At 41.4% G+C, this 24,502-nt stretch overlaps 5 protein-coding genes across 6 annotated transcripts in view; 2 read left to right on the top strand and 3 right to left on the bottom strand.

Annotated features, from left to right (window-relative positions):
• Positions 1 to 5,674: 5,674 nt before the first annotated feature.
• nkx2.5 (NK2 homeobox 5) lies at positions 5,675 to 7,225 on the top strand (the record flags this gene model as incomplete). The annotated part of the gene is made up of 2 exons (XM_083981435.1): positions 5,675 to 6,032; positions 6,612 to 7,225. 2 exons carry the CDS (start codon positions 5,675 to 5,677, stop codon positions 7,223 to 7,225), a joined length of 972 nt encoding a protein of 323 aa, XP_083837561.1.
• Positions 7,226 to 10,643: 3,418 nt separating this feature from the next.
• Positions 10,644 to 13,961, bottom strand: bnip1a (BCL2 interacting protein 1a; the record flags this gene model as incomplete). Its single annotated transcript, XM_083980521.1, has 6 exons — positions 10,644 to 11,115; positions 12,032 to 12,150; positions 12,300 to 12,404; positions 12,572 to 12,663; positions 12,931 to 13,023; positions 13,881 to 13,961. The coding sequence occupies 6 exons, from the start codon at positions 13,959 to 13,961 to the stop codon at positions 10,919 to 10,921; spliced, it is 687 nt and encodes a 228-aa protein (XP_083836647.1). The 3' UTR covers positions 10,644 to 10,918.
• A 968-nt stretch (positions 13,962 to 14,929) lies between these two features.
• On the bottom strand, positions 14,930 to 16,915 carry atp6v0e1 (ATPase H+ transporting V0 subunit e1). The gene is made up of 3 exons (XM_083980349.1): positions 16,692 to 16,915; positions 16,122 to 16,169; positions 14,930 to 15,064 (listed from the first exon to the last, which is right to left on the bottom strand). The coding sequence occupies exons 1-3, from the start codon at positions 16,793 to 16,795 to the stop codon at positions 14,971 to 14,973; spliced, it is 246 nt and encodes an 81-aa protein (XP_083836475.1). The 5' UTR covers positions 16,796 to 16,915; the 3' UTR covers positions 14,930 to 14,970.
• A 1,016-nt stretch (positions 16,916 to 17,931) lies between these two features.
• rpl26 (ribosomal protein L26) lies at positions 17,932 to 21,628 on the bottom strand. Of its 2 annotated transcripts, none has more exons than XM_083981288.1 (4): positions 21,589 to 21,628; positions 20,726 to 20,897; positions 20,500 to 20,640; positions 17,932 to 18,097 (listed from the first exon to the last, which is right to left on the bottom strand). In XM_083981288.1, the coding sequence occupies exons 2-4, from the start codon at positions 20,891 to 20,893 to the stop codon at positions 17,969 to 17,971; spliced, it is 438 nt and encodes a 145-aa protein (XP_083837414.1). In that variant the 5' UTR covers positions 20,894 to 20,897; positions 21,589 to 21,628; the 3' UTR covers positions 17,932 to 17,968. The 2 variants fall into 2 exon arrangements, with proteins under 2 accessions (XP_083837414.1, XP_083837415.1); XM_083981289.1 differs by having other exon boundaries at positions 21,595 to 21,620.
• Positions 21,629 to 22,687: 1,059 nt separating this feature from the next.
• Positions 22,688 to 24,502, top strand: part of LOC310993034 (serine/threonine-protein phosphatase 2A 55 kDa regulatory subunit B beta isoform) — a gene marked incomplete at both ends in the record, with an annotated part of 42,264 nt that continues 40,449 nt past the window's right edge. Inside the window, one exon of the mRNA XM_083981286.1 lies at positions 22,688 to 22,821. Coding sequence (XP_083837412.1) covers positions 22,743 to 22,821 — 79 coding nt within the window. The remainder of the gene's footprint in view (positions 22,822 to 24,502) is intronic.

A 24,502-nucleotide genomic window follows, 5' to 3' on the forward strand; every position in this document is an offset into this window, starting at 1 on the left:
TCTAGCCACATCCCGACCATACCACAGTCCAAACTGTACAACAGGCAAAACAGCACAACATGTATAAAAAAAAGAAAAAAAAAGAAAAGAAAAGTGAAACGTTTAAAGTTATTTAAAGGGGAAATCCACAGATTTTACACTTCATGGCAAACACATCATGGGTACCCTGTACCCTATAGGCTGTGTTAAGAATAAGGGGGGATAAGAGAAAAATGAAATATAATGGATAAACTTGACAAGTACATGCTTGTATGCTACATGTGATCTATGGGATTCAAGGGATCAACTACAAACCATGTCCTAGAGGATATACAGAGGTCAGAGGTCCTCATCCTGAAGGAAAGAGGCCTTTGTCTCTGTGTTGGGCAGCTACAGAGACATTTATAGTCAAATCCCAATAGAGAGCAGTGGTCCATGGCTGGAGAGGTTTTAATCCTTCGTAATCCATCTGTGGATCTCTGGTTCTTTTTGTGTATAAGTCCTGTCCATACAGGAAATGAGAGAGACATAAAGAGCGACGTGCAACAAATGTCCCTGACTGAACTCAAATATGGGATCTTTCAGTTCATGGTAAGCACCTTAAATCACTCCACTGGTTATTATGCTGCTGCATTGCATTATGGGAATTGAAGGATCCAGAGTTTGGAGCTTGACTTGTGTTAAGGCTTCTGCTACTTAAGTTTAAACCATTAAAATTTTAATGCGTCTTCTGTAATTCCCTGTTGCACAAATCAGTCAACATAACACAACCTGTCCCTTAAAATCCATTCATCAGCTCATGAGCTACAACACAACAATATCCTACGACTGACCTCAAACATCAGCTGTAGCGGGCCGTAGACAAAACTAAATCGAGGCGGAGTAAGATCCATCCTCTAACGTCCCCTGGGTGCCCTAACATCACCTTGAACTCAGTGGAGGACCGTGTGAAGCCTTGCCAAGCCTATGAACATGACCTGGGCAGTGTGTGTGAGGGTTGTGGGAGGTGGGGTGGGGGTAGGGGGAGGAGGGAGAGTGCTGCTCCCACCATCACAGACAAGACAAATGATGCACAGACAGATGGCACTCCACATAGCTGCCATGTTCAGTTTGTTTCCAGTTGCAATAAACCTGACTCCGGATCAGCGGATGCTTGTGATTGCAGTCATGTCATATAATAACTGACGCAGTGTGCACTGCTGACTAGTACATTATCTCCTCTACAGCTTAACCTCCACTGCCATCGTTTTCACAATAACAACCCATAGTGGCATAAATAATGAAGAAAATGACTGAATAAGACCAAAGGGTGTGTTCTTGCAGCGGCCACATGGTGGTGTTGTAACTCAGAGTGGTGGAGGGGATGCAGGGGCCAAAGGGCCAAAGATTTAACTCATCAGCCAGTAAACCACATCAGTCACAGTCGGGTTATATTATGTGAAACATCCAGGGTGCAGCAGAGATGGAGAAGCAGCGTGAGAGTGCAGTTGCCAAGACCTGACCTTGGACTAGAAGCAAATTTGACCGTATCGCCCATTAACTGATACACGTGGGGATAAGGAAGTGCACAGGGAAATGAATTATATAAAGACCTCTTGAAAAGAAAGATGGAAAAACAGGTGGTGATATGAATTTCCACTCTATCAGGCTACAGATCTGCTGGGTCACACGAGAGCTGCGATGTCTTGTGTTTTGATGGGAATCAGTTCAAGGTTTATCTGTGAAGTGTGAAGCTGATTTATGAGTCAACTTGTTAACAGGGATTAATTCTATCTCCAGATTCAAATTCAGCTCAAGTAATTATTTATGGTTTATCTGCAGAACGCAGGAAATGTTTTATTTTGCTGACATTTGTAATACTGTAATTTGTGAGAAAATATGGTGCGTCACATTGATTCATAGACATACTGTATTAAATGATACCAGATCATATGCAGTTTCAATTTGAAGTAATTTAAAGTTGAACTAATTTTGCTTAAATGCTGCATTTCCATTAGTTTTCACTTGGACCCTGTTACATGAAAAATGTTCTGTATGTTTGTAGCACTGTATTGATCCACACAGTTACATAGACCATGTGAGATTAATGGACTTTTTGAAGTGTTTGTCTGTCAGCATAACAGCTGCTATTGGTGTTCTTCTTCTTTTAGCTTATTATCCTTTTAAAAAGGTGCTGCCATTTGATTAAAAATCCACATGTCCAGACAATACAAAATCAGTTCAGAATAAAATATGATACAACTGTATACTGCTTTAGTGGAACAGCCTTAAATGGGTAGGATGGTGGTATTTTCTCTTGTCTAGATTATTGTGACTCTATTTACTTTTCCTTGTAGAAAAACCAAACCGAAACCAAACCAAAAAGCCTCTCATCAGAGGGTTCTTGTATCCAAACAGACCACGTCCCTGTTTTCAGAAGTTGCCAGTGAAGTTTACAGTTTTTGCAGATTTCAACATAACAGTCTTTGTAACTCTGTGGGCTGTGATCCAGGGTGTGTTGTAAGTCCTTGAACAGGCTCCTCTGACTGTCCCCGGTTTCAGATTCAAGACATCAGCAGCTTTTTGCTTCTGAGCCGTGAGACTTTTGAAAGTCTGATCACAAGAATTCCCCCTGTGTTTAACTATCCTCTGTTTTTATTGATCACAAAAATGTTTTCCTGAATCCCACTTCATTCAGATATTTTACACAATGTATTCATCATCTACATACATTTATATTCTAATGAAGAAATAAATAGGCAAATACATAAATGTATGCAAGAAATACAATAAAATTGGAACTATTCTAATGCATTTAACATTTTGTTGTTGTTGTTGTTTTACTGTAGGATTTATAGTCACATGCTAATATTTTTAATTACCATTTCCAGCTTTAGAAACCTTTTGAGGCCCTTTGTACATTTTTATTTAATTAGTTAATACATTTATTTTACAGAGAAAATTAGTTATTTAGCAATTTACAATTAGGTAAAATATAAATTAGAGATATTATTAAGCAGGAGGTAAAACATTTAAACCAGCCAGTAGTGGAAACTAATGGCAACTTAATTAAAACTTTAACACATTAGCCAAATATTGTACAGTGATAATCCTTTAATATAATTTATAATAGGTAATAATGTAGCTGGACCTATATAATTCAACAAGATGCAGTTCCTCAGAATAAGTATTTTTTTTCTTTGATTTATTAATTTTACATTTTAAAGTGTAAGGTAAATGTATTCTGGTTACTCGAAAGCTTTCAAGTTTTCAAGTTTTGAAGGTGGAGTTTGTGGAACTGTTAAGACAGGTCTGCGTTGTTTGTATCAGGGCTGACCAGTTTTTGCGGAGGAAGTGCAAAACGTTAGCTATGCTCATTCTTAACCGGATTACATTTTAACGAGACTGTTCAATCCTAATTAGTCTAATTACCTAACAGTTAATGGACGTAAATCACCCAGAGGCTGCAGGGCAGAGAATACCAACCATCTTAAAGCGTCTAGGGGAGTTTTTAGGCAAGACACAAACAATTTAATTTTGCTCTCTCTCTCTCTCTCTCTCTCTCTCTCTCTCTCTCTCTCTCTCTCTCTCTCTCTCACACGCACACGCACGCGCACACACACACACACACACACACACACACACACACACACACACACGGAGAGGCTCCCCACTATGACACGCAACCCTCAAAATACCCACACGTTCGTGCAGCGGAAGTTTTTAAGCAACCTTATCTGGAGCTTTATCTGAGTCGGAGATGTGCTGCAGAAAGACAGGTCAAAGGGGACCACAGGCTGCTGCAGGACGGAGCATTAGGGATATGAAACACATGCCAGACCTGTCATGTTCAATTTACAGTTGACAAAATAGTTCACGATCCAGTAGATGATGAAGAAGATACAGTGGGATGTGTATTTAATTTAGTGGATAAGTAATGAGGTAGCCTGTTGGATAAATGGCCTGAATCCTATTTTCCCCCCCAATTAAAGAGAGAAGACGAAGAAAACGTTAACTCTACCAAAACACTGCACTAAAACTGCGAAAGGCGAGTGGGAATCAATCATGATGAAAACATTTTCCCATGTCTTGTGTTTCGCCCCTGTGCGTTTACTTTATTTCGCCAATTATTACAGCAAGAGCCCGGCCAGTGTTGACTCTCAGTGCGCCCGAGAAAGATTTTACGGTCATTCATCAGCCGGCGACGCGCACAAATAGTCTTTAAAACTATAAACACCATCGCTGGGTCGGAGACAGGGGGACCCATTTACCCCGTGGCTGTGCTAAACGCTGAAGATAAAACAAACGATAATACTGTCTGTCTCCTGTGACCGTCTCCACAGGCATTAATAGCAGGTTTAGTGCCAACCGTGCGGGGGGAAACACATGGAGGCTATGCGTCATTACGCACAGTTGTCTCCATTTTTACTGCTGCACGGGGAAATGATTTGCACATTGTTATTGTGATCTATGAACTCTATGCTTAATTGACATCTTCTTATCAGATTAAATGCTACAGAGTGCACACCTGGGCGTGATGCGTCCATGCTCTCTGAAACCTTCAATGGATTGCTTGTCTCCAAAAGAAGAAGAAGCAAAAGAAGAAAGGGGGAAAAATCATATAAATTGTGAAATTAAAAAGCTGAAAGGCAACAAAACGGGGCAGTTTTATTGGTTAAAGCTTGGGTGTCATATATGACACTTCGTCAGGATAACCTGGCCTGCAGCGTGGGTGGGGAGGTATGTGTGTGTTTTGTTATGTGTGTAGCAGGTTTGTTGTCATCTGTTATCACGTCCTGATAAGGCAGACAGTGGCTCCAGAATCTCTTGGAGGCAGACAGCGGAGTGTGTCGCTCCTGCTCTCAGATTCTGTGTTCAGGGACCAAACCTGTTGTCTGCTCGCCTCTTTTTTTTCACGCTCAGTCTGCTCAGTTTCCCGTCCGATGAGGCGCAGACTGACACCCAAAATACACACGCACGCGCGCAATCAGGCTCGGCAGACACACTGACATCCCTGTTAATTCTTTCCTGTAACCTAAATAATGCGAGTTTAGCTGCTTACTTGTTATCATAGCATTTTGATGTGGACTGAGTTGGATAAATAATTTTTCTTGGCACTCGAACATGTGTGTAAACACTCGTCTAAATCATCTGCTGGGTGTGTAAACTATTGTGCGTAATGACAAACTACAAAACTGAAAAATACCTATGTTTATCAAGTGACTTTATAGTCATTTTATACAACTTGTGATTATTTTAAACCAAGGGACGTCTCGTTATTTTGATGGAGAAATTGACTGATTTATTAAAAGTATTCATTAGAATCTATTCTCCTTTGCAATAAGAATAAAAACCTGTGGACTGGTTGGGTGTTTTGCAGTGAATCAACATAGGCCTATAAGTAACATCAGGCCTAACATGTAGCTATACTAGACATCACTTTACGTCATGAAATGGGAGTAGCAGTGGCTCCATACGGAGGGACCTGCTGGCTCCCCCCTCCTTCCCTGCGTCACCGGCAGGAGAGGGAGGCCAAAAAAAAAAGTTTGGAGACAGGGTTGACATTCAAAATGCACACTTCACTCAAGATCACTCTGGTACACCAAACTAATACTTCAACCCAGTAAATATTACCAGGAAGGAGAGGAGGTTTGTTGACATCTTTTTGGTGCTCCACATGACAGGTTAATAGGTTTTCTTTTTGAGTTTCTTGGCAATGTTTCCCAGTCCCAGCACGTCCACTCCCTTCTCAGTAAAGGATATATTAAACTTGGAGCATAGTCATGACGTTTTGGTGTCTCCCCTGGACGTTTCTTCACGTATGGACTGCTGCAGCGCCGCGCCGACCTCCTCCTCGCCATCCTCCTCCTGCATGCTGGCCCGTCTGAAGCAGGAGCCTCTCCGGGACATGTCGTCCGCAGCCGCCTCGCTGTTTGGAGAAGATCTGCACGAGTCCAGAGCGGGCAGAGGCAACGCGCTCAGCTTCGCCACCGCCTTTTATGGGAAATCCCTCTTAGAGATGGATTTAGTTAAGGACGGGAAATCAGATGCGTTTGAGGCCAAACGCAGAAAAGGTGAGTTGATGTTAAGTCAAACTTTTCTCCCAGTTTGCAGGCCAGGGATCAGGCCTGGTCAGACTCGTGTGATTTGATTTATGTGCAAAACGCAACTGACACTTGGCAGCAACTTCACCGAAAGCAGCAAATAAGATTTTTTATTCTTCTACGAGATATACATTTTTAAACTGTAGTTTAATATGTAAGAAATAAATAAAGTGGAGTCGATGTTGGATTTGTTTGTCGGCCTTTTATATTCTAGGATTTAGACTGTACCCTGTTGATCAATATGAAATCAATATCGATTGCAAAAGTTGCATTGGCATGTTTAACATAAATTACATACAATTATTTAATTAGGCCCCATGTGTAAACTGATTTCTTCAAAGCTGCCATAATGCATCATGGGTGGCCGAGGGAAGTCAACGATTAAACTTGACAGAATTAACAAGAGCCTAAAACACCGCAGATGTGCCATAGAGGCTGATACTGGTAACATTATGATTATTGATATTGTCAAAGTAATCATAACCTCCAAAATAAAATATGTGACTCATGCAGATTATTTTCTTGGTTTTCTCTGTCTGGTTTCTAAAGAGGAGTTCAGTCCTCCTGCTGAGCAGGCGGAGGATATAAAAACCGAGGATCCGGATCGGCCCAAGCCCCGGAGACGCAGGAAGCCGCGGGTCCTCTTCTCCCAGGCGCAGGTGTACGAGCTGGAGCGCCGCTTCAAACAGCAGAGGTACCTGTCCGCTCCGGAGAGAGACCACCTGGCCGGGGTGCTCAAACTCACCCCGACCCAGGTCAAGATCTGGTTCCAGAACAGGAGGTACAAGTGCAAGCGGCAGAGGCAGGACCAGAGCCTGGAGATGGTGTCTCTGCCGCCGCCCAGGAGGGTGTCGGTGCCGGTGCTGGTGCGGGATGGGAAGCCCTGTCTGGCGGCTGAGGCTGCCACCTACAACCCCTCCTACAGCATGGGGCACATCAATCATTTCACTTACAACAACTATCCAGCTTTCAGTAACTACACCAGCCCCGGCTGCAACACAAACTATGCGTGTAACTATCCCGCAGCCACGATGCAAACTATGCAAGGATCCTCCAACAACGGGAATTACATGAACTTTGGGGTGGGAGACCTGAATAATGTGCAGAACACGTTCTCCTCCAGTAACGGGGTCTCCTCGTTACACGGCATCAGGACGTGGTGAACAAGGGACAATGTGTCGATACTCCATATAACAGGATCATTTCTGACTGCATGCATTTTAAACGTGTCAAGATATTGAGGAGTTTATGTAACTGCTCTTGTATTGAATTATGTACTTATGGTAGTTTTTCCGTTGTTTTTTTTGTTTTCATCACATAGGCTACTTTCGTCTGAAGAGCTACATTTTCATTTACGCACACAGTTACAACAAACGGTGCAAATAATCGGTTATTGCCATGTTTCAGTTAAATTAAAAATTAATTTAAATTTTAAATTTGCTGCAAAATTTTCTATTTTTTTCTTCAGTTTTATTCCTAAAAAAGACCGTATTCTCAGTAGTGAAAGACGTAGCCTATAATAATAATAATAAAAAAAACTGTAGCGAGATCGGCCACGGGTCAGTTCATAATAGGATATAATCATTATTATTATTATTAGGCTATTATTTCTGCCTCGTAAAAAAATCATTCGTAATTTTAGGCTTGCCTGTTAATTCCTTGATAATTGAAAATGCACTCAGAATTTTTTTTTTTTTAGAAAAAACACGAAGCACACTGACTATCAATAATGATAATGTATAATAATCTGCGCCTCTGGGTCTCCTAAAGGTGAGGTGGTTATGGATGTGCATTAAGGAGCCTAACATCTATAAAACCTATACAACCTTGTAATGGTTTGTGTCTGGTTCAAATGTTCAAGTGGCTGTTAGGAAGCTTCCTTCAATCTGCTCAAACAGGGTGAAAAGGTTTGAAAAGTTTAGACTTTTAACAACCTGCTGTCAGACTCATGTACACACGTGTTTCAAAGCTTCAGGACACAGGTGGCTCTCAGCCGTGACCTTGACGTGTTTTAAAATGTTTAAAATCAGGTTCTGATAAGGAAATGCTGTTACTAACTCTATGTTATTTAAGGAAACTTCTCATTTAAATGACTTAAAATGTGTGTATAGGTAATTTCTACATAGATGCAACAGCCTTCCTCAAAGTCACCAGCCTTTTCTCTGTACTTGTAAATATCAGGACATTTGAGATTTTTGAAAAGTACAGTTGAACATTAAATGTTTCCTTTTTGACACCTTGGTGAGTGATACTTTGTTTCATTTGAGAAATGTGAATAGATTCAATTAAAAACACAGATAAAAATTAAATATTATTTAAATGCTAACTGAGCAAAACTGCGTCCAACTGTCAAATTTACTACATGAATGTGGAGTCGTTGAGACTCCTGGCGTTTGCTTCCTGTGTTTACATCATCAGTTTGATGCCAAGTTTGCGTCCCTGAGATCCTCGGCCACTTGTCCAGATACGAACCCAAACACTTGATTGACACTATCGCGGTGCTAAATGCAAGAATAGACCAATTTGCTTGACAGAGAGCCTGAGGCCTCGGCTAAGTGTGCAGTTATATGAACAGGTTGAGAACTGGCTCTGCCCAACTGCCACCACTTTACCCCAGTAAGAGATGCTTACGTATGCCTCTCCAGTCTCCACACACACACACACACACACACTAGTCTTCTACCTCAGTTTAAACAATACACACCCACAAACACACGTGACACACGTGTCAAACATCAGGCCAGAAGACTGTGTGTTTATTGATCATCAATACCGATAGCATTTACAGATATTTAACATAATGGCAATGCCAGGCAATTGCAGAGAGGGTAGCAAGGTCATGTAGCTCCTCTGGTCACCCTCTCCTCTGAGGTGCTGAAAAGGCAATGTCAGATAACAGCGCCACACAAACCTAAAAATATCCCCCCTCGACCTGCACCCACAATGGAATGGGAGAGAGAAACGGGTCGGAATAATCTGCTTTTCCGGGTCTTATCTGAAGAAAGACAGGGATGCATGCTGCTCTATCTCTGCCAGTGTGATGACTGCTCACTGCTTTCTGAGCTTTTCTGCTGCTCTGCAGACCAGAGACAGGCAGACATGGGCAAAGGCAGAGGGGACTGTTGTGATTTTTGGTCCATGTGCCATCTGAATAATACATATAGGCACAGGTTTAAGTGCAACTACAGTATAGAGAACCACTCTGATTACTGAGCATGTGGAGCACAAACACTGAGTGGGTGCAGATTGGCTTGAATCATAATAAAGTTAAACAAAAACAAACAAAAAAAACATTTAAATATTTGTACTCTCAAAAATATCATTAGCTAATTACAATGCGTTACCAATTATACCTTATATAATTTATACAGTATGTAATTATAAATAACAATTACCCCAAACACACTTGTACATGACTTGCAACGACTTCATGATATCAGATGAAAACCTGGCGAAATGGTTGTAATAGTTATAAAGGTACTATATGTGAGTCAAACTAAATGTACTAATACATTCAGATAAAATGCCTAAATTGATGACTATAATGCTGTTGTGTGAACAGAATGTGGCCACAGCATGTGGACCGATGTGTCAAACACTTGGGCCGAAGAGCTGGTTCCCTCATACGCTCTCTCCTCGTCCCTCCCACTACCCTGTGTGCAACACTAACTAGTGTTTTCTCAGAAATAGAGTTCATGTGCACCATCTCCAGTCTACTGGAGATTACTTATTCCACTCAGGCCAACCTATAAGTTATTGTTTATAACTTAAGTTAGTTTAATATCACTGTTGTTTGACTCCACCTAGACCCATTCAGTACTGTAGTATTACTATACAAAACGTCTGTTTGATTTAGCTGAAAGATAAGTGCATGAACAAAATGTGAGTTCTGACAGAAACCATTGTGTCAACAATAAAATATGGCAACATATTTATGTCATTCTGTCTAGTTGGTGTTATCATGGCACTGACCTCCATTGTGCTGGCTAGCTGACAACAATATTAATTTCTAGAAATCCTATTTTAAACTGTAAAACAAATAAAAGCAAGTAAAATTGCCTTCACACTCTGTCAGCCAATAGCCTCAAATAAAGCTAATAGTTTATGTTCATGTCACTGCTCTGACATGTGTGCAGGGATGAGCAACAAGAAGCTGCAGTTCACTTAGCAGCAACCTGTGTCATCAACATAAGCATTTTCTGAATGTTACAGTATCTTTGCTAATGTGTTACTGACAAATAGATGAAAACATCTGTCCTAGCATCTGTTTTTGTGACATTTTTTAGTCCTCGTAAATATTGTTTTCATAACTGGCATTCAAGCCGAGTATGTTGAACTCACATCTATGGCTGTTTTTTTTTTTCTAATTTTAATCCAACTCCCTCTACGTGAGAACTCACCATCATGTGTTATGCTTTGAGTTTTACAGCTCTTTGCTCTGTTGCGCCACCAAATACAGTTTTTGGTACCATTCACATCATTGTTAAAATGACTAGAAAACTGCGCTGGATGCTTCACAGGAATGTGTGAAAAGATTTCTATGTCGCCACTCCTTCCATGTCTGACTTGATTGACAGCGATGCACAGCATTACAAAAATATGCAAATCTAAATCTTTTCAATAAATAAAACATTATAGGGAGCTAAAGGTGGGGAGGCTTGTCTTCCTCTTTGTGGACAATATTTCACCCTTAGAAGCACCGCAGGTAGGTTGAATGAGCAGACCACATTCCACTGAGCAGACACTAATGTGTGTGTGTAACGTGACACACCACTTTCAGAACGGTGTAAATCATTTGTGCTGACTATAGAAGCTACTGTATGTGATTGTGGGAGAGCTCCGCTGAGGTACCTGGTCTACAGGAAGGGGAAAAGTCTCTTCTTAAGGATGTAGAGGACTGTGGCGAGGAAGAGAGCCAACGCCAGGAAGATGAGCAGTTTATCAGTGAGCTCCCTGCGGTTGTACTTGGTGATGAGTTTCCTCCCGAGCTGAATGGTCCCCGTCATGGCTTTGAACTCTTCATTGGTCTCTTGGATTGTCCTTGAGGAGGTTGCTTAAAACAGAAGAGAAAAACTGTTTTGAGCCAAACGTTGGGGCTAGATGATGTGCATTAAACCATGTTAACTGCGTTAAAGGGATAGTTCAACATTTTGGCAAATTGGCCCATTGCCATAATCCCACGAAGTGCTCAGAGCTACGCTACGGAGGCTCATGGGATTTTTTGGTTTGGTTTGGTTTTTGGTTTCCATCGAACTCATCAAATACACAATCCAACATCTCCAAAACGCTCCCGTGGACAAGTTGTGACCTGCGCATTCACCACACTATGAGATAATAACGGAAAGACAGAGTTGTTTTCAAGGTAAATTCGTGCAAAAACGCTGATGTTCCCATCGGGGGCAGTTTTTCAGCAAGCAGTCTCTGGATTTGCCTTGAAAACAACTCTCTCGTCTCGTAACGTTCCGTTATTATCTCATAGCGTGGTGAATGTGCAGGTCACAACTTGTCCACCAGAGCGTTTTGGAGTTGTTGGATTGTGTATTTGATGAGTTTGATGAGGGAAACCAAGAAATCCCATTAGCCTCCTGTAGTGTCTGGCAACTCACGTTGTGAGTATGCGTGTGACTATGCGTGATGACGTCACAGTACGTAACATGTATGGAGGCGGAAAGGAAGTCAATAAAGAGTGTGATGACTGTCCGAGCGAGTCCGTGAGTTAATGTTAATAAGAAGAAGTGAGAAACATTACACCTCCATAGCGTAGCTCAGAGCAGCTCGCGGCTCTGCTCCACCATCCTAAAAATAGCTTGCACCGACAAATAAAGGTAACAAACCTACTGCTATGACTAAAGGGATTATGGCAAATTTGCCAAAATGTTGAACTATCCCTTTAAGCTTTTAAGTCCAATAAAATACTTAAATGTTGGTATTTGATAGAAACAGCATAATCCTGAATGTCCTTTACCAACCTAGCGATGTTATGGATTCTTCGGTCTGTTGAACCTGCTGGGCCATCATCCGGCTGATGTTCATGAGGTTTTCTGTAATGTCGCTGGACGTCTGGGCCATGCCCTCTTTGGTCATCTTCCTGAGAAACACATAGAAGAAAATTTTATATAATTGTCCTAAGGCTGATTAATAGTAGATGTGACAAACAATGTATTCTTCTAACTATAACACAGGTACTGAAAAATAACATTGATGCCCGACCATCTCTAACAACCAGGAGCCACTGACCTCTGTCTCACAGTACTGTCCGATCCATTAAGAAGTGCCTGCTTTTCCATATTGTCTATGGACAGTTTGCTGGCGAGGTTGGCTTTCCTCCAAGCTGTCTGGTTACTGAAAATTATACAAAGATGAAAAAAGCACATTCAGCATTTAACAAGTTTAGCAGCATTATCAACACAGAAATGCGAGAATATATACAACAGTTTACATTTCACTGACTGCCACAACTTAGGAAATGGAAAGATTTCCAACTAAAAGACTAAACTAAAAGACATTACCTCAGCATCTGTTTCTTGTGTCCCTCTACTTGACTGATCAAAGCCTGTTTGTCCGACTCTTTGTCTTGCTCCATCGCCATCTGCTCCAAATCCTGTCAAAGACACCATATAGCACAGACATTTTCTCAGCCTTATAGTTGATTTTCTAGATGATCGCATTACAGTTCATCAAAACATGACAAAATTAACATTAATTAAACATATAGGCTACCTGAACAACATTGACAGATATCCCATCAGTCACTGATATTTCATTTGAGTGAGAGTTTCAAATACGTGTATGCTGATCCACTGCCCTAAACTTGCACCAGATAATATATATTTTATAAAATTTTATTTTGTAAAATTGTATCTTTTACCTGAATCCGCTGTCTGAGATTGTGGAAACTCTTCTTCACATCTGCGTTCAGCTCTGTCAGCTTGCTTTGAGGACCTGTGCACTCATTGATATCCTAGAGAGACAATGAGTTAGGAATGACATAAAGTCCATGTCTCCTGATCACTGCTGGGTGAAGTTACTGGTATAAACATGTTGGACTTGAGAAAGAGAGATTTGAGAATAAACAGTGTTGCTCTCTTGGGATGAAGAATGAGTAGAATTTAAGTGTTTGAAACTGAGTCTGCTCTGGTAACTTTCAAAAACAAAACAAAATCTAAATCCATTCATCTTTAACATTAGGTTGTTACCCTTAAAAATTAAAAAGATTGGGCCAGCCAGTGGTCAGAAAAATAATTCAATTTATACATAAAACTGAGAATTGCAGTTAATCAGAGAAACCCCATCACAGTAAATATTTTAAGATTTCTAATAAAATTGTTGATTAATCATAAAAGCAATCAACCAACCAGCTTGTTCTGTCTTCAGGTAGAAACTCTCACATGACTACAATGTAGTAAATGCTTAAAAACAAAGCCTAGGCAGATAATAGAAAACTGTCTAATCAGTGAGAGCCAACACCTGGTGACTGTGTGGACACATTTAAAGCACCAGGAGATATGTCCAACCTCCTATTGGTTTCGTTTCCTCTCCATAACGAAACAAGCTAAAGTTGTCTATCTATCTAGCCATCTTACTTCCCACCTCGTACAAGTATCTTAGCTCGGTTGGTAAACCTAAGTTATCGCCGAGGAGCAGCGTTTTCCAGCACCGGGAGCTGGCGACTGGACACCGGCATAGCGGCTCTGGTTGTCGGTGACCGGCTGAGAGCAGCCGCTGTCCCGTTAAACCACGGCTCTTCTTCATGACAAGGTCAAACGATCTCATGTTGTAACCTGGCACTAAGCAGTCTTACCAAATCAATACTCGCACCTGGATGAAAGCTTTGATTTCCAAGTCATATTTGAGTATTTCTTGTTCACATATTCGGACGTGGACATCGAGTGACGCCATGTTTGCCAACGTAGCGCAGTCAAGCTACGGAAAGCAGGAAGCCAAATTTGAACTGCGACTGTCAGCTTTCCCCGTACAACCAAACTAAATACATTTTGTGACGTTAACATGAAATATAGTCTACAGCGTTTATGGGGAATAAAACCAGGAGTAAGTAAACGATATAAGGTGGAACAGTACATTTAATTTGACCAAACAATAAAAACACAGGCACACACAAACGCGTATTTTTTCTTTAAAGTGGGCTATATAAAACATGTGTAGTAGACTACCCTATTAATTATAGCCTACATTTGGTGTTTAAAGTCTAATATATTCCTGTCTCTCTGTGTGTGTGTGTGTGTCACACACAAACAAGACTATATGCAGATCATTAAAAAGGGAAGAAATATAGTATTTGCTTTTTTTTTTACTCTGAAAATTGGGCACAAGCTTGTATATTAGGCAACACAAAATCCAAAAGCCATGGACAGATGGAGATAATTATTACTTTATTAATAAACAAGCAAACTGATTACATCCCATAGGTAATATCAACAAAGAGAGAGCACATCAACTCACAAGTCATCAACCATTTAAAGGCAAGCTCAACAATAGCATTAACACAATATACACGATATAGAATCCACACAACAGTAAGTGAGGGCTGCTTTAATTTAAAGTAAAGCACATTCAGTGAGATCTCTCTGAAGTCCTTTGGGAATTGTTTTTGTACAAGGCACCAGTGGGGGCATCATTCAATAATCACACACCTTTGAATTTAGGGTGATTCAAAGGGAAAGATCATGAAGTGACTAGCAAACGTCCATTGGTATACAGCAGTGTCAAGTCCTCACCTGCAGAGAAATGTTTCAATAAATAGTTTAACAAAAAACAAGCAAAGAAGAATAATTGATTATCTACAGGCCAACAAATAATGTTACCACATTAAATGTAAAAAGGTGGTCTTTGGTCTTCCAGAGTGTGAAGTTTACCTGCATGGTCAGGTCAGGAGTCCTGGAAATGTAAACTAATCCCAGTGATAGTTCAGGTACCAGATGGCGTCAGTGGACAGAGAAGGCCCAAAAAGTGGGTTTAGCTGTGCCAGAATTGCTATCAACCAGCTGGTAGAGAGAGAAGGGATAGTAAGGCCATGTCTGACAATACAAAGACTTCTCAGCAACAAAACAGAGCACTTCAAAATATCTTTCAAAGCAGTAATTTGGAAAAACAAAACAAAACCTGAAATCAGGCCTACATTTTTAATGACAAAACAACCTGCTGTATATTCTACCAGCCTCATACTGAGGGCCTTTGCCAAATGACTTCACTTGGCTTCGACACTGCTTTGTCTCTGCTGCCCTCTTTTGCCCAGCTGACATGTAACATAATACTATATGCATGCTTGCACCAAGTTGCGAACATAAATATTTTATCACAGGACAGAAATACAACATATATATGCATGCTAATACCATCTCCAATTACAACTGATGTCTTATTTTGACATTATTGAACAAATATCAGGATGTTGAGAGGAGAAACCACTGCAGCTGAATCAACAAGCACTTGTGGAAACTGGGGCCTACATTTCCTTTTTTACTTGGACCATAATTTAAGATTAGCCCACGGTGACACACTGTCTGTTCTGACAACAGTCAGAAACCCCAGACTATTCAGTTTATTTTCATTTTATTTTATTTTAGGACAAAGAGAAGCAGCACATCCTCACATCCCAGAAACTAGAATAAAAATAATTAATATTTATGACTGACAAATTACTTCAATAATAGATTATTAAGGCAGATGCCTAATAGTTGGATGGATTAGGTGATCTATCACATACCTCTTTTACAAAGCATTTAAAAATTTGGCTACTGAAAAATCAAAACTGCACCCACACTGAATTTGAATCCTAAGTCATGGGACTTTCTGCATTGTCATGTGTACTTAATGTATCTGATATCTGTATCCCTATTATTTCTGTGTATTTGTCTAGTTGTTGTGAATGATGCTGTAGAGGGGGCCACCTGGTGACCTTTTTATGCTTTATGCTTTTATAATAAAAAAAACATATATAAATACAAATACAAATAGTCTTCTGACTCTTGAATGTCTTATCTTAATACAGTATCTAAAACCACTACAACCTCCTTGTTCATGTCCAGGATGAATACTTACAACAGGTAGCAGCAAACTGCAGTCAACACCAGCATTGTGACAATCACTCTGTGGAAACAGCAGAAGAATGATTTTAAATGTCATATTTGACCTCTTGGCTCTGCATTAATGGTTTTCAAACACAGCACAAGCCTTTCTTTAGCCAACACAGCTTGGTCTCGTGATACTGACACACGGGCAATACGGGAAGTTGCATTATTAAGCAGACTTTCCAGCGATTAAGTACATTAAACCCTGAGTTTGGTACCTTAATGTAAAGGCAAGAAAGTATAGATGAGTTATAGGAGATCCCCTGATACGTTAAGATAATTTTGTTTACAGAGGGTCCACAGACTCAAACAGGAAGAAGTTGATGTCAAATTAGCTTAAGTTAGCAAACACAAAGTTTTACTTTCCAACAAGTGGCGATTGTCGCAGCGTTTATACTACTGAAATTGTTAGATAACGTTGGGAAACTTATTTAACTAACGTTTTCTGCACTGTATGTCTACAGACATGAAAAGAAAGTCACGGGACAACTACAATAAAAACTCAGTTAGCTGAGAGCTAAAGTGAAGCTAACAAACTTACCCCCTGTTTGGTCCTTTGGGGATGAAGAGCGGCACCACTCCTCCGACCAGGGCCCAGAACAGGGTCACCACGGACATGGCGATCACAAACCGCAGCTCCGCCATGGTAGTTGTTCAGTTTCAAACCAAAAAACACCCTGAGAGCAGAAACTTTTGACTTTAGGTAAGTCCACCTCTGCCCAGCTGCTCCAGCGACAGAGACGAGGCAGCACGTATCACATGACCACCAGCCGGAGGAGGGAGTCGCTCACTCGACACCAGCTGAAGGCGCATGTCTGCTGTCACTGCACCCAGGGCCAGGCCGCTGCTTTCACTGTTGATCCGCACATCACAGGTCATGTGTTGTTTAAATGCTTCAGTTCATCACAGTTGTTTAATGAGGACTATTATAACAACTTTTCATGGGTGTGCAGCACTTGCTCCAGCAAATGTCAGTGTTTGATAGACGCTGTGTGTGCATACGGTACCTGCCTCACTGTGGGGTTGTCCTGTTCAGTTTGCGGGAAAAGAGTGACACCTACTGGCCAAAAATAGTACATTGATTCGTACTACAAATACCAAGGCCGTTGTCATCAATATGTTGCAAAAGGAAAAAGCCCGTTTTTATTCCACTTGATAAACACGTAGCCTTTAACAAATGTGTTTTAATCTGTTTAAGATGTATTAGGCAGTGGCACTGCTCATTTTAATGACTGAAGCCGGAGATGATCACTCCAATGTGTGGAAGATCGTTTATCCATCAGTGGCATATTACTGCAATATGCTTTATGCACAGCACAGCTCCACTACTTCCTGAACTTAAGCCAGCTCCTATATTTCCTGTCTTACATTATTGGGCAAACTGATTAATCCAGGTGTGTCTGACCTCACAACAATGGTCAGACACACCTGGATCCCACTCAGCCTTGACATCTCTTTATCTGTCAAAGTTCAGGACAGAAATAATATTTGGTCCCATACTCTTCAGCACTTACCAGAAGACACCCAGAAGAACACAGGTTATCTATGTCCAAAGTGTGTTTCTCACATCCAGCATTGGATTCAAGTTTGGTGCTCAATATTCTCTATGCTTGTCGGTTCTTTACAGACCTTTAAATATGAATACAGTTTGACACTTTGTGTCAGACTACCTCAAGTGTATGGTCTGCACATTTGAAATTAATTAATGTACACACATGAAATAATGCCAAGTCAAAATCCTTTAGGCTCCACAGCTAAAAGATGAGACAGACAAAGTGAAGTCCATTTATACAGTTTATTGATAGCAAAAGATCATTTTTACTCCTGCATCTTCTCAATGGTTTCCTCCTTGTATTTGCCCTTCTCCTTTCCATCGGCGCGAGACTTGGCCTTGCGCTCCAGGATCTTCTTGCGGTCCTTGTCCAGCTTTAGCCTGGTGATAACCACCTGCAAACAGAAAAAAATGGGTCAGTGAACAAGTTGCCAAATATCTCAGTGATACCAATATGTAAAAAACAAGGGTGCCTCCGAACATTATCACAGGCTTGTCCCCAACCCGTTTCTAATGACTGCACTAACCACCAATGTACATTTACAGTGGTTACAGGGCCAAATAAGTGAATATTTTAAAAAATTGAAGCAACGTAACCAATACAACAATTATGTGCCATCAACAAAGCTCTAATATGCCTGACACCACTGACTTCAGCAGATCGTAATTGAATGGGACCTCATGTTACTTTTTAAACAGCCAAGTGTGTTAACTCGAGGTTAACCAAGAATCCCTCCTTTCAACAATTCAACACTGGGAGTCATGGACACTAACCTGCGTTACATAAAATGCTTCACTCCAACAATCACAAAATTTAACCCACTCATATCAAACTCTAAAAACCTCCCTTCCCCCTACAGTGACTCTTTAAAATACGAAAGCTGGGGGAGAGGGAGAACTTCATGCAGCAAAGGACTGGGTCTCGATGTCACCCAGGTTGCCACCACAAAGGACTCAGCCTAAACATGCGATACACCCACACAGGTGCCATTTCCAGAGCCCCATGTGTTGTGAAACCTTGCTCAACAGTGAGACAAGCATCATTATCGCTATGGAGCTGCAATGTTTCTGCTAAGACACGTGAAAATGGCCCAATGGCAGAGCCAAATGCTCTACTGGCAGCACCAGTGGTACAGTTTGCACTGGTCAGTTCACGTGTACCTGGGAGAGCACAGCAAAATGTTGTTGCGTAGAGTTTACATCAATCGCATCTAGGTGACTGTCACTTTATGGCTTACCTGCAGCCAAATATTAATACCAGAAAATGTGATGGTGGGATTAAAAGCCTCAGCAGCTTGGAAGGACAAACTTTAGGACTGGCAGGTTTGCTGCAGTGAGTTCAACAATAGGATTGTCAGAGGTACTAGCGTGACTCCAACAGGCTTCTTTCACAGCAGAAACTCTGACTTGCCACATAAGGGAGAGCAAAGACACTACTATTAACTTTAACAATGTCCCCGTCCTATTCATGTGTCCAAGTAGGTGAATTTAGTCATTCAATTTACATTTTACACTGAGCTTCTCATACTGTGACACAGAAGTCTGTTAAAAGCACCTTTTTCAATTGATGAGCTTTGTTTGCCTCTTTGGTGCATTTAGATAAGCAAACACCTCAGAAACATTTATCAGTAGAGCAGACAGCACCAGATGCCTTGAAAATGCCACCCAGCTCTACAGACATCAGTTTCCTTCTGTGACACAAAATTCAACATTACAAGATTAAGACACTGACATGTCTGGCACAGACATGTAAACAGCACAAAGGATCCTAGGATCTTTTAAAACCTATTCTAAGAAATTTGTGACAGTACACGTTCTTTTAACTGTCACCTTATAATAAAATCTGAGCCTGAACTGGTTACATTGAGTTTTACATTACTCTGTAGTATTAAAATACCCTTTATTTAAAACCTGCTTGGGGCTAACACTAGGGATGAACTGTTTCTCTACTCTCACCTACTTCATCAGCATATTGCATTTATAAAAACAATCACTTCAATCTAACAGAGTTCAGCACATCTGCAACATGTTATGTCACCATCAAATCCACAAGAGGCTTCATTTCTCAAAGTCTTCATATTGGTCAAAAATAACATACACACTAACAGTTATCAGCTCAACACACTGGTGGTGAACTAGTGGAGGTCTAGGTTATTTAATCTAACAGATGTCTGTAGATAACTAGTCAACATCCAGTGGTGATTGATCCATCAGTGTTGAAGAAACTTGGAGACCTTGCTGAGTGCTGATGTGGTGGACCTACAATTATAAACTGTCCAATGTAATGTAACAGTCCAACTCACCTACATCGTTAATTACAGCCCATGGTCAGTGTGAGGTTGAATGAAAATCTCAAAAGCTGAATACTGTTATCACACACCAATCACATGGTAATGGATACTTAAATAAAACACACGTGTCAGACATTTTGAATCTAATGCTGGAGATGACACACTAGGTAATTGCTGCCCACCCAGCTCTACATCAATTTCAAAAATCCTACAAACGAGAGCAGAGTAAAAGAAAACAGGCATAGCTCTCTAAAGGGAAATTATATTTCACAATTCAAATTGTGCCTCACTTGGTCTGACAAATCTCAATTTTCACATCACCTCAGACATGACAGAAAAAGCACAAGAACATCTCACTGTGTATCATGACAGGTACACAGAGCTCGATCACAGGTTGGTATTCACTGTCTTCCCTGATGTTACCCACATTGTTGAACATGGTTGGATTCACTTTTACACCTCATTTCCACTTATTTCACATACACACATGTAAAACATTGTCTCACCTTGCTGGGGTGGATGCCGACATGGACTGTGGTTCCGTTGGCCTTTTCTCTCTGCACACGCTCGATGTAGATGACGTACTTTTTCCTGTAGACCTGGACCACTTTGCCAATCTGCTGGCCCTTGTAGTGTCCACGGACAACCTGTTTGTAAACAGCACAGGCATGTCAGACACGTCCAGCATGTGCAGCCTGCACATTGTACACTGTATAAGCCTCGGTGCATTACCTGGACTTCGTCATCTTTGCGGATGGGCATGGACCTCACGTTGTACTTCTGACGAAGCTCCTTGGACAGAGGAGAAGACATGATCTTCCTCCTGATGTGTGAGGGGGCATTGAAATGCCTCTTGCGGTTCTTGCGGCGGGAGGAGGTTACAAATGGATTCAGCTTCATGGTGCTGTAAACAAACAAAACATACAGGTTACTAACCAAACGCCACCGACCGTATTGTCAAGTTAGAAAAGCTGCACTGAAAACTAGAGTTATCACACGCGCAAATGTGACAAGATCAAAAGCCAATTCAAATAAGCTTTGAAATGTAATGCTAACAAATAACGTTACACTACTATTAACTCCAGTGTGAAACATTACTCGTTTATCTAATCGATCATGATAAAAACAACTTTTAACGCGATTAACACTACACTTTTAACTTCCAAGTTGTCACATTTTTCTGCTGGCTTCTTCAAGACTGAATGCTAAGCTAACTAAGTGGTGCTAACGTGTTAGCATAATACAACAGACGAGCCGGAAAGACAGTTTTGCCCAACTCGAAAGTAAGTGTCCAGAGCCCCACATACTGTGGAGAAACCAGACGAATAGACAAATAGTCTTAATAGTTGTATTACTCGCTAGCAGCAGCACACGGCAAGCCGTAGCCGACATGCGGATGCTACTGAACCGAGCAGGGGGACGCAACAGTGAGAGGTTTTATTTACTAATCTATCACCAACTTGGAGTCACTATTGGTCGTATTTTGATTGTGAGAAGGTTTAAGACGTGTTTAGGCTTTTATACGGATTCACAGTGACATTAAAAGGAGGATGGATGGTGATAACTTTGGTGAAATTTATGGCAGCGATTCTTACCCTAACCTTAGCTCCTCTATGGCCGGCGGAAAAGAGACTTGGGTTCTACTTCCGCTGGCATTAGTTCACACTCAAGTCTCGCGAGATCTCCACATAAACGGGATGAAAATACACGAATAAACCGGAATAAACACGAAACACGGCCACTTAGGGCTATATTTTGTCGTATTAACAACAAACACAGGTGCGTATAGGTCTAACACTTGAATTCAGTGTGTGGGATACAGTTTTATTGTTCATCTGGACTTTTTATGACCATATTACATAAAAACAAAGTTTTATTTTGTTTGCTTTTGTTGTTGTTGCTCCTAATTAGACTAACAATCTACAAACAATCTTCACATGTATTAGGCCCATTACTGGTTTGATTTTTGCAGCGTTTTAACTCTCGTTTGCTGCTCATATGAACCTATAGCCTACTATGACCAAAAGATGGCGCCAAACCCAATTAGTCAATAACCTGCTCAGCAGCTGAAATCAAGTTTTCTCTATGATTCATCAAGTTTTGGCCTGTGTTTATCACACAGTGTAGATGTTTATAGGCTAGTACTTTTCACCTCTGGAGGAACACGTAGGCCGAGGCTCCTATTAGCCTATCACTGTGCCAAAGTTGAATCACCAAACCAAAATAAGCACCAGTAGGAGCCTCCTAATTAATCGTAACGGTGGGTCACTTTAATCATTAGCTATGTGATTGCTCTTTTCACTCCAGCAAGCTGACCAAACAAACCCCAGAGGGCTGTCTACACTGGCAGACCACGCACACATAGACCTCCCATCTGAGCGGACAGAGGCAGGCGACCCCCTGTCCTGCTCTCACTCACTCAACTACGTCCACTGAGGGAACCGCCGACACACAGCGGAGGCGCACTGACACCGTGCGCTGTTTGCTCCCCGGGCGGAGCGCAGTTTACCACCGGAGCCCTGCTGCTGCTGCTGCTGCTGCTGCCTGACTGACTGACTGACTGCCTGCATCCCTGCGCTGTCTGCCTGCGAAAAGTGATGCTGTCATAGCCCCCTGCGCCGCGGACAGAGCCTCCTTTCCCTTTCCCGCACCCCCCTGGTTCTTCTGTGGCTGTCTGTCGCGGTGGCAGTGCGGATGTGGAGCCCGCAACGCAACGCTTTTCACCCGTCGGCAAGCATCGCAGAAGAAGATGAAATGTTTTTCCCGTTATCTCCCGTACCTCTTCCGCCCTCCGAGCACCATCCTGTCCTCCACTTGCCACACCGAAGGTAGGGTGGGACGCCGAGGGGGTTGCTTACTTTGAATGTGTGACACGAATGTTTGTGGGGCTGCTTAATCTGTCCCTGACACATACAGTGTAGCCTACATGTGTGCAGAAGTTAGACTGGCCAGTAGTGGGGCCACATAGCCCATACTGCAGATTTACCTCAGTGCATGAAGTTGGAGTCATTCTTAAATCTGGATATGGGGCAGATGTGAAGGTTCCTGATGCAAAACATGAGATGTGTGTGATTGTTTGTCTGTGGAGAGTAGCACTCACTGTGCTGTCTTAAAGCTAAAGCTGTCAACACCCAGGCCTACAGCATGAGAGACACATTCAGTTTGTGGAGTTACATGACAATAGCCTATCTTCATTGCCCCTTACTCCTTCATATAACACTTTAGTTAGTTATCCTCAAGACAACATGTACAGCAATAGCCTACCTTATCAACAATATCAGACTGGAATGCACTCAACTCAGAGGAAGGAATTTCCTCAAAATGCCAAAACCCTTTCCCCCCTAACACACCCAGTCCAGACAGAGTTCATTCCCTGGAGTTATAGAAGTTAAAATGCTGAGAGTGCTGAGAGAACAACTGACCCAGGTCGTGACAGCAATAAATGAGTTCACAAGAGCTGGTCAATTCATCCTACAGATTGTGCTGTCAGACGGGGCAGCCTAAGAGGGTCTGCGTGTTTGTATAACCAACCATTTACTAGGTCATAATGTGGAGACTGAGCCTCTGCATTATTTAGCTTTGCATGGTTGCCCTCCTTCCTGTGTATGCTCTGCCCTCTGGCACAGGCTGGAAGATGGTGTCGTAGTCTACAATGTACGGATGAGCAGTATGTGGTCATAGCCAGGGCCCTTCACAGCTGACCTGTATGTATAGTCTATATATTCAGTATGGCGGAGGCAGGCAGAAGCATGAGTGGTGTCAAGACACTCACTCACTGACTCTGAATATAAATAACAAATGAATATGACTACAAAAAGAAGAGAATAAAAACTTTTATGAAGGATCTATATGTCTTATTTCAATGTAATGATGCAGATTTTGTATCTTGTATGACTTAAAGGGTGCAAGAGTTGTTGCATTTGTAAAAGACAAGGTAGCAAACTACTACTTTAAAGACTTGACATTTCAGAAGGTAAAATGTATTTAACAAAATGTGAAAAATAACTGAATAATCTACATCCAAAAATTTGAATTCCTTTAAATCAAAAGTGAGTCAATAAAGAAAATGGTCTGTTCTGTAGAGAGTAGGCCTAATAGTGACATATTGTTATTATGACATGGAATTAACTTCATAAGCAAAGTATAATGTAAAATAGTCTTCAAAAGTATTACTGTCAACTGGAGAAGACCTACAAGATGTGTTTGAAAACTCTGGGGAAAAAAAACTACTATGTGGTGTTTGAATTTTGTCAAAGCACCGTTTCCAAGGTTAAAGCAGAAGTAAGCGATATTTTTGTGTTAATATAAGTCTTAAATAGTTATATCTTCCGACAGCAATCACTTACATAGAGTGTTTGGACCGAAACACGGGTCTCTCAGTCCCTCTGCTCTGCTCTGAGCCGAGGAGAAAACTTTTCTCGTATCCTACAAGTTTTATCCAATGAGGAGAGAGAACGGCATGCAGGGCTGTGTGTGCAGCCAAGGGATGCACCTGAATGTGGTGACGTT

Source organism: Trachurus trachurus, assembly GCF_905171665.1.
Source record: "Trachurus trachurus genome assembly, chromosome: 10".
Lineage (NCBI taxonomy): Eukaryota > Metazoa > Chordata > Actinopteri > Carangiformes > Carangidae > Trachurus > Trachurus trachurus.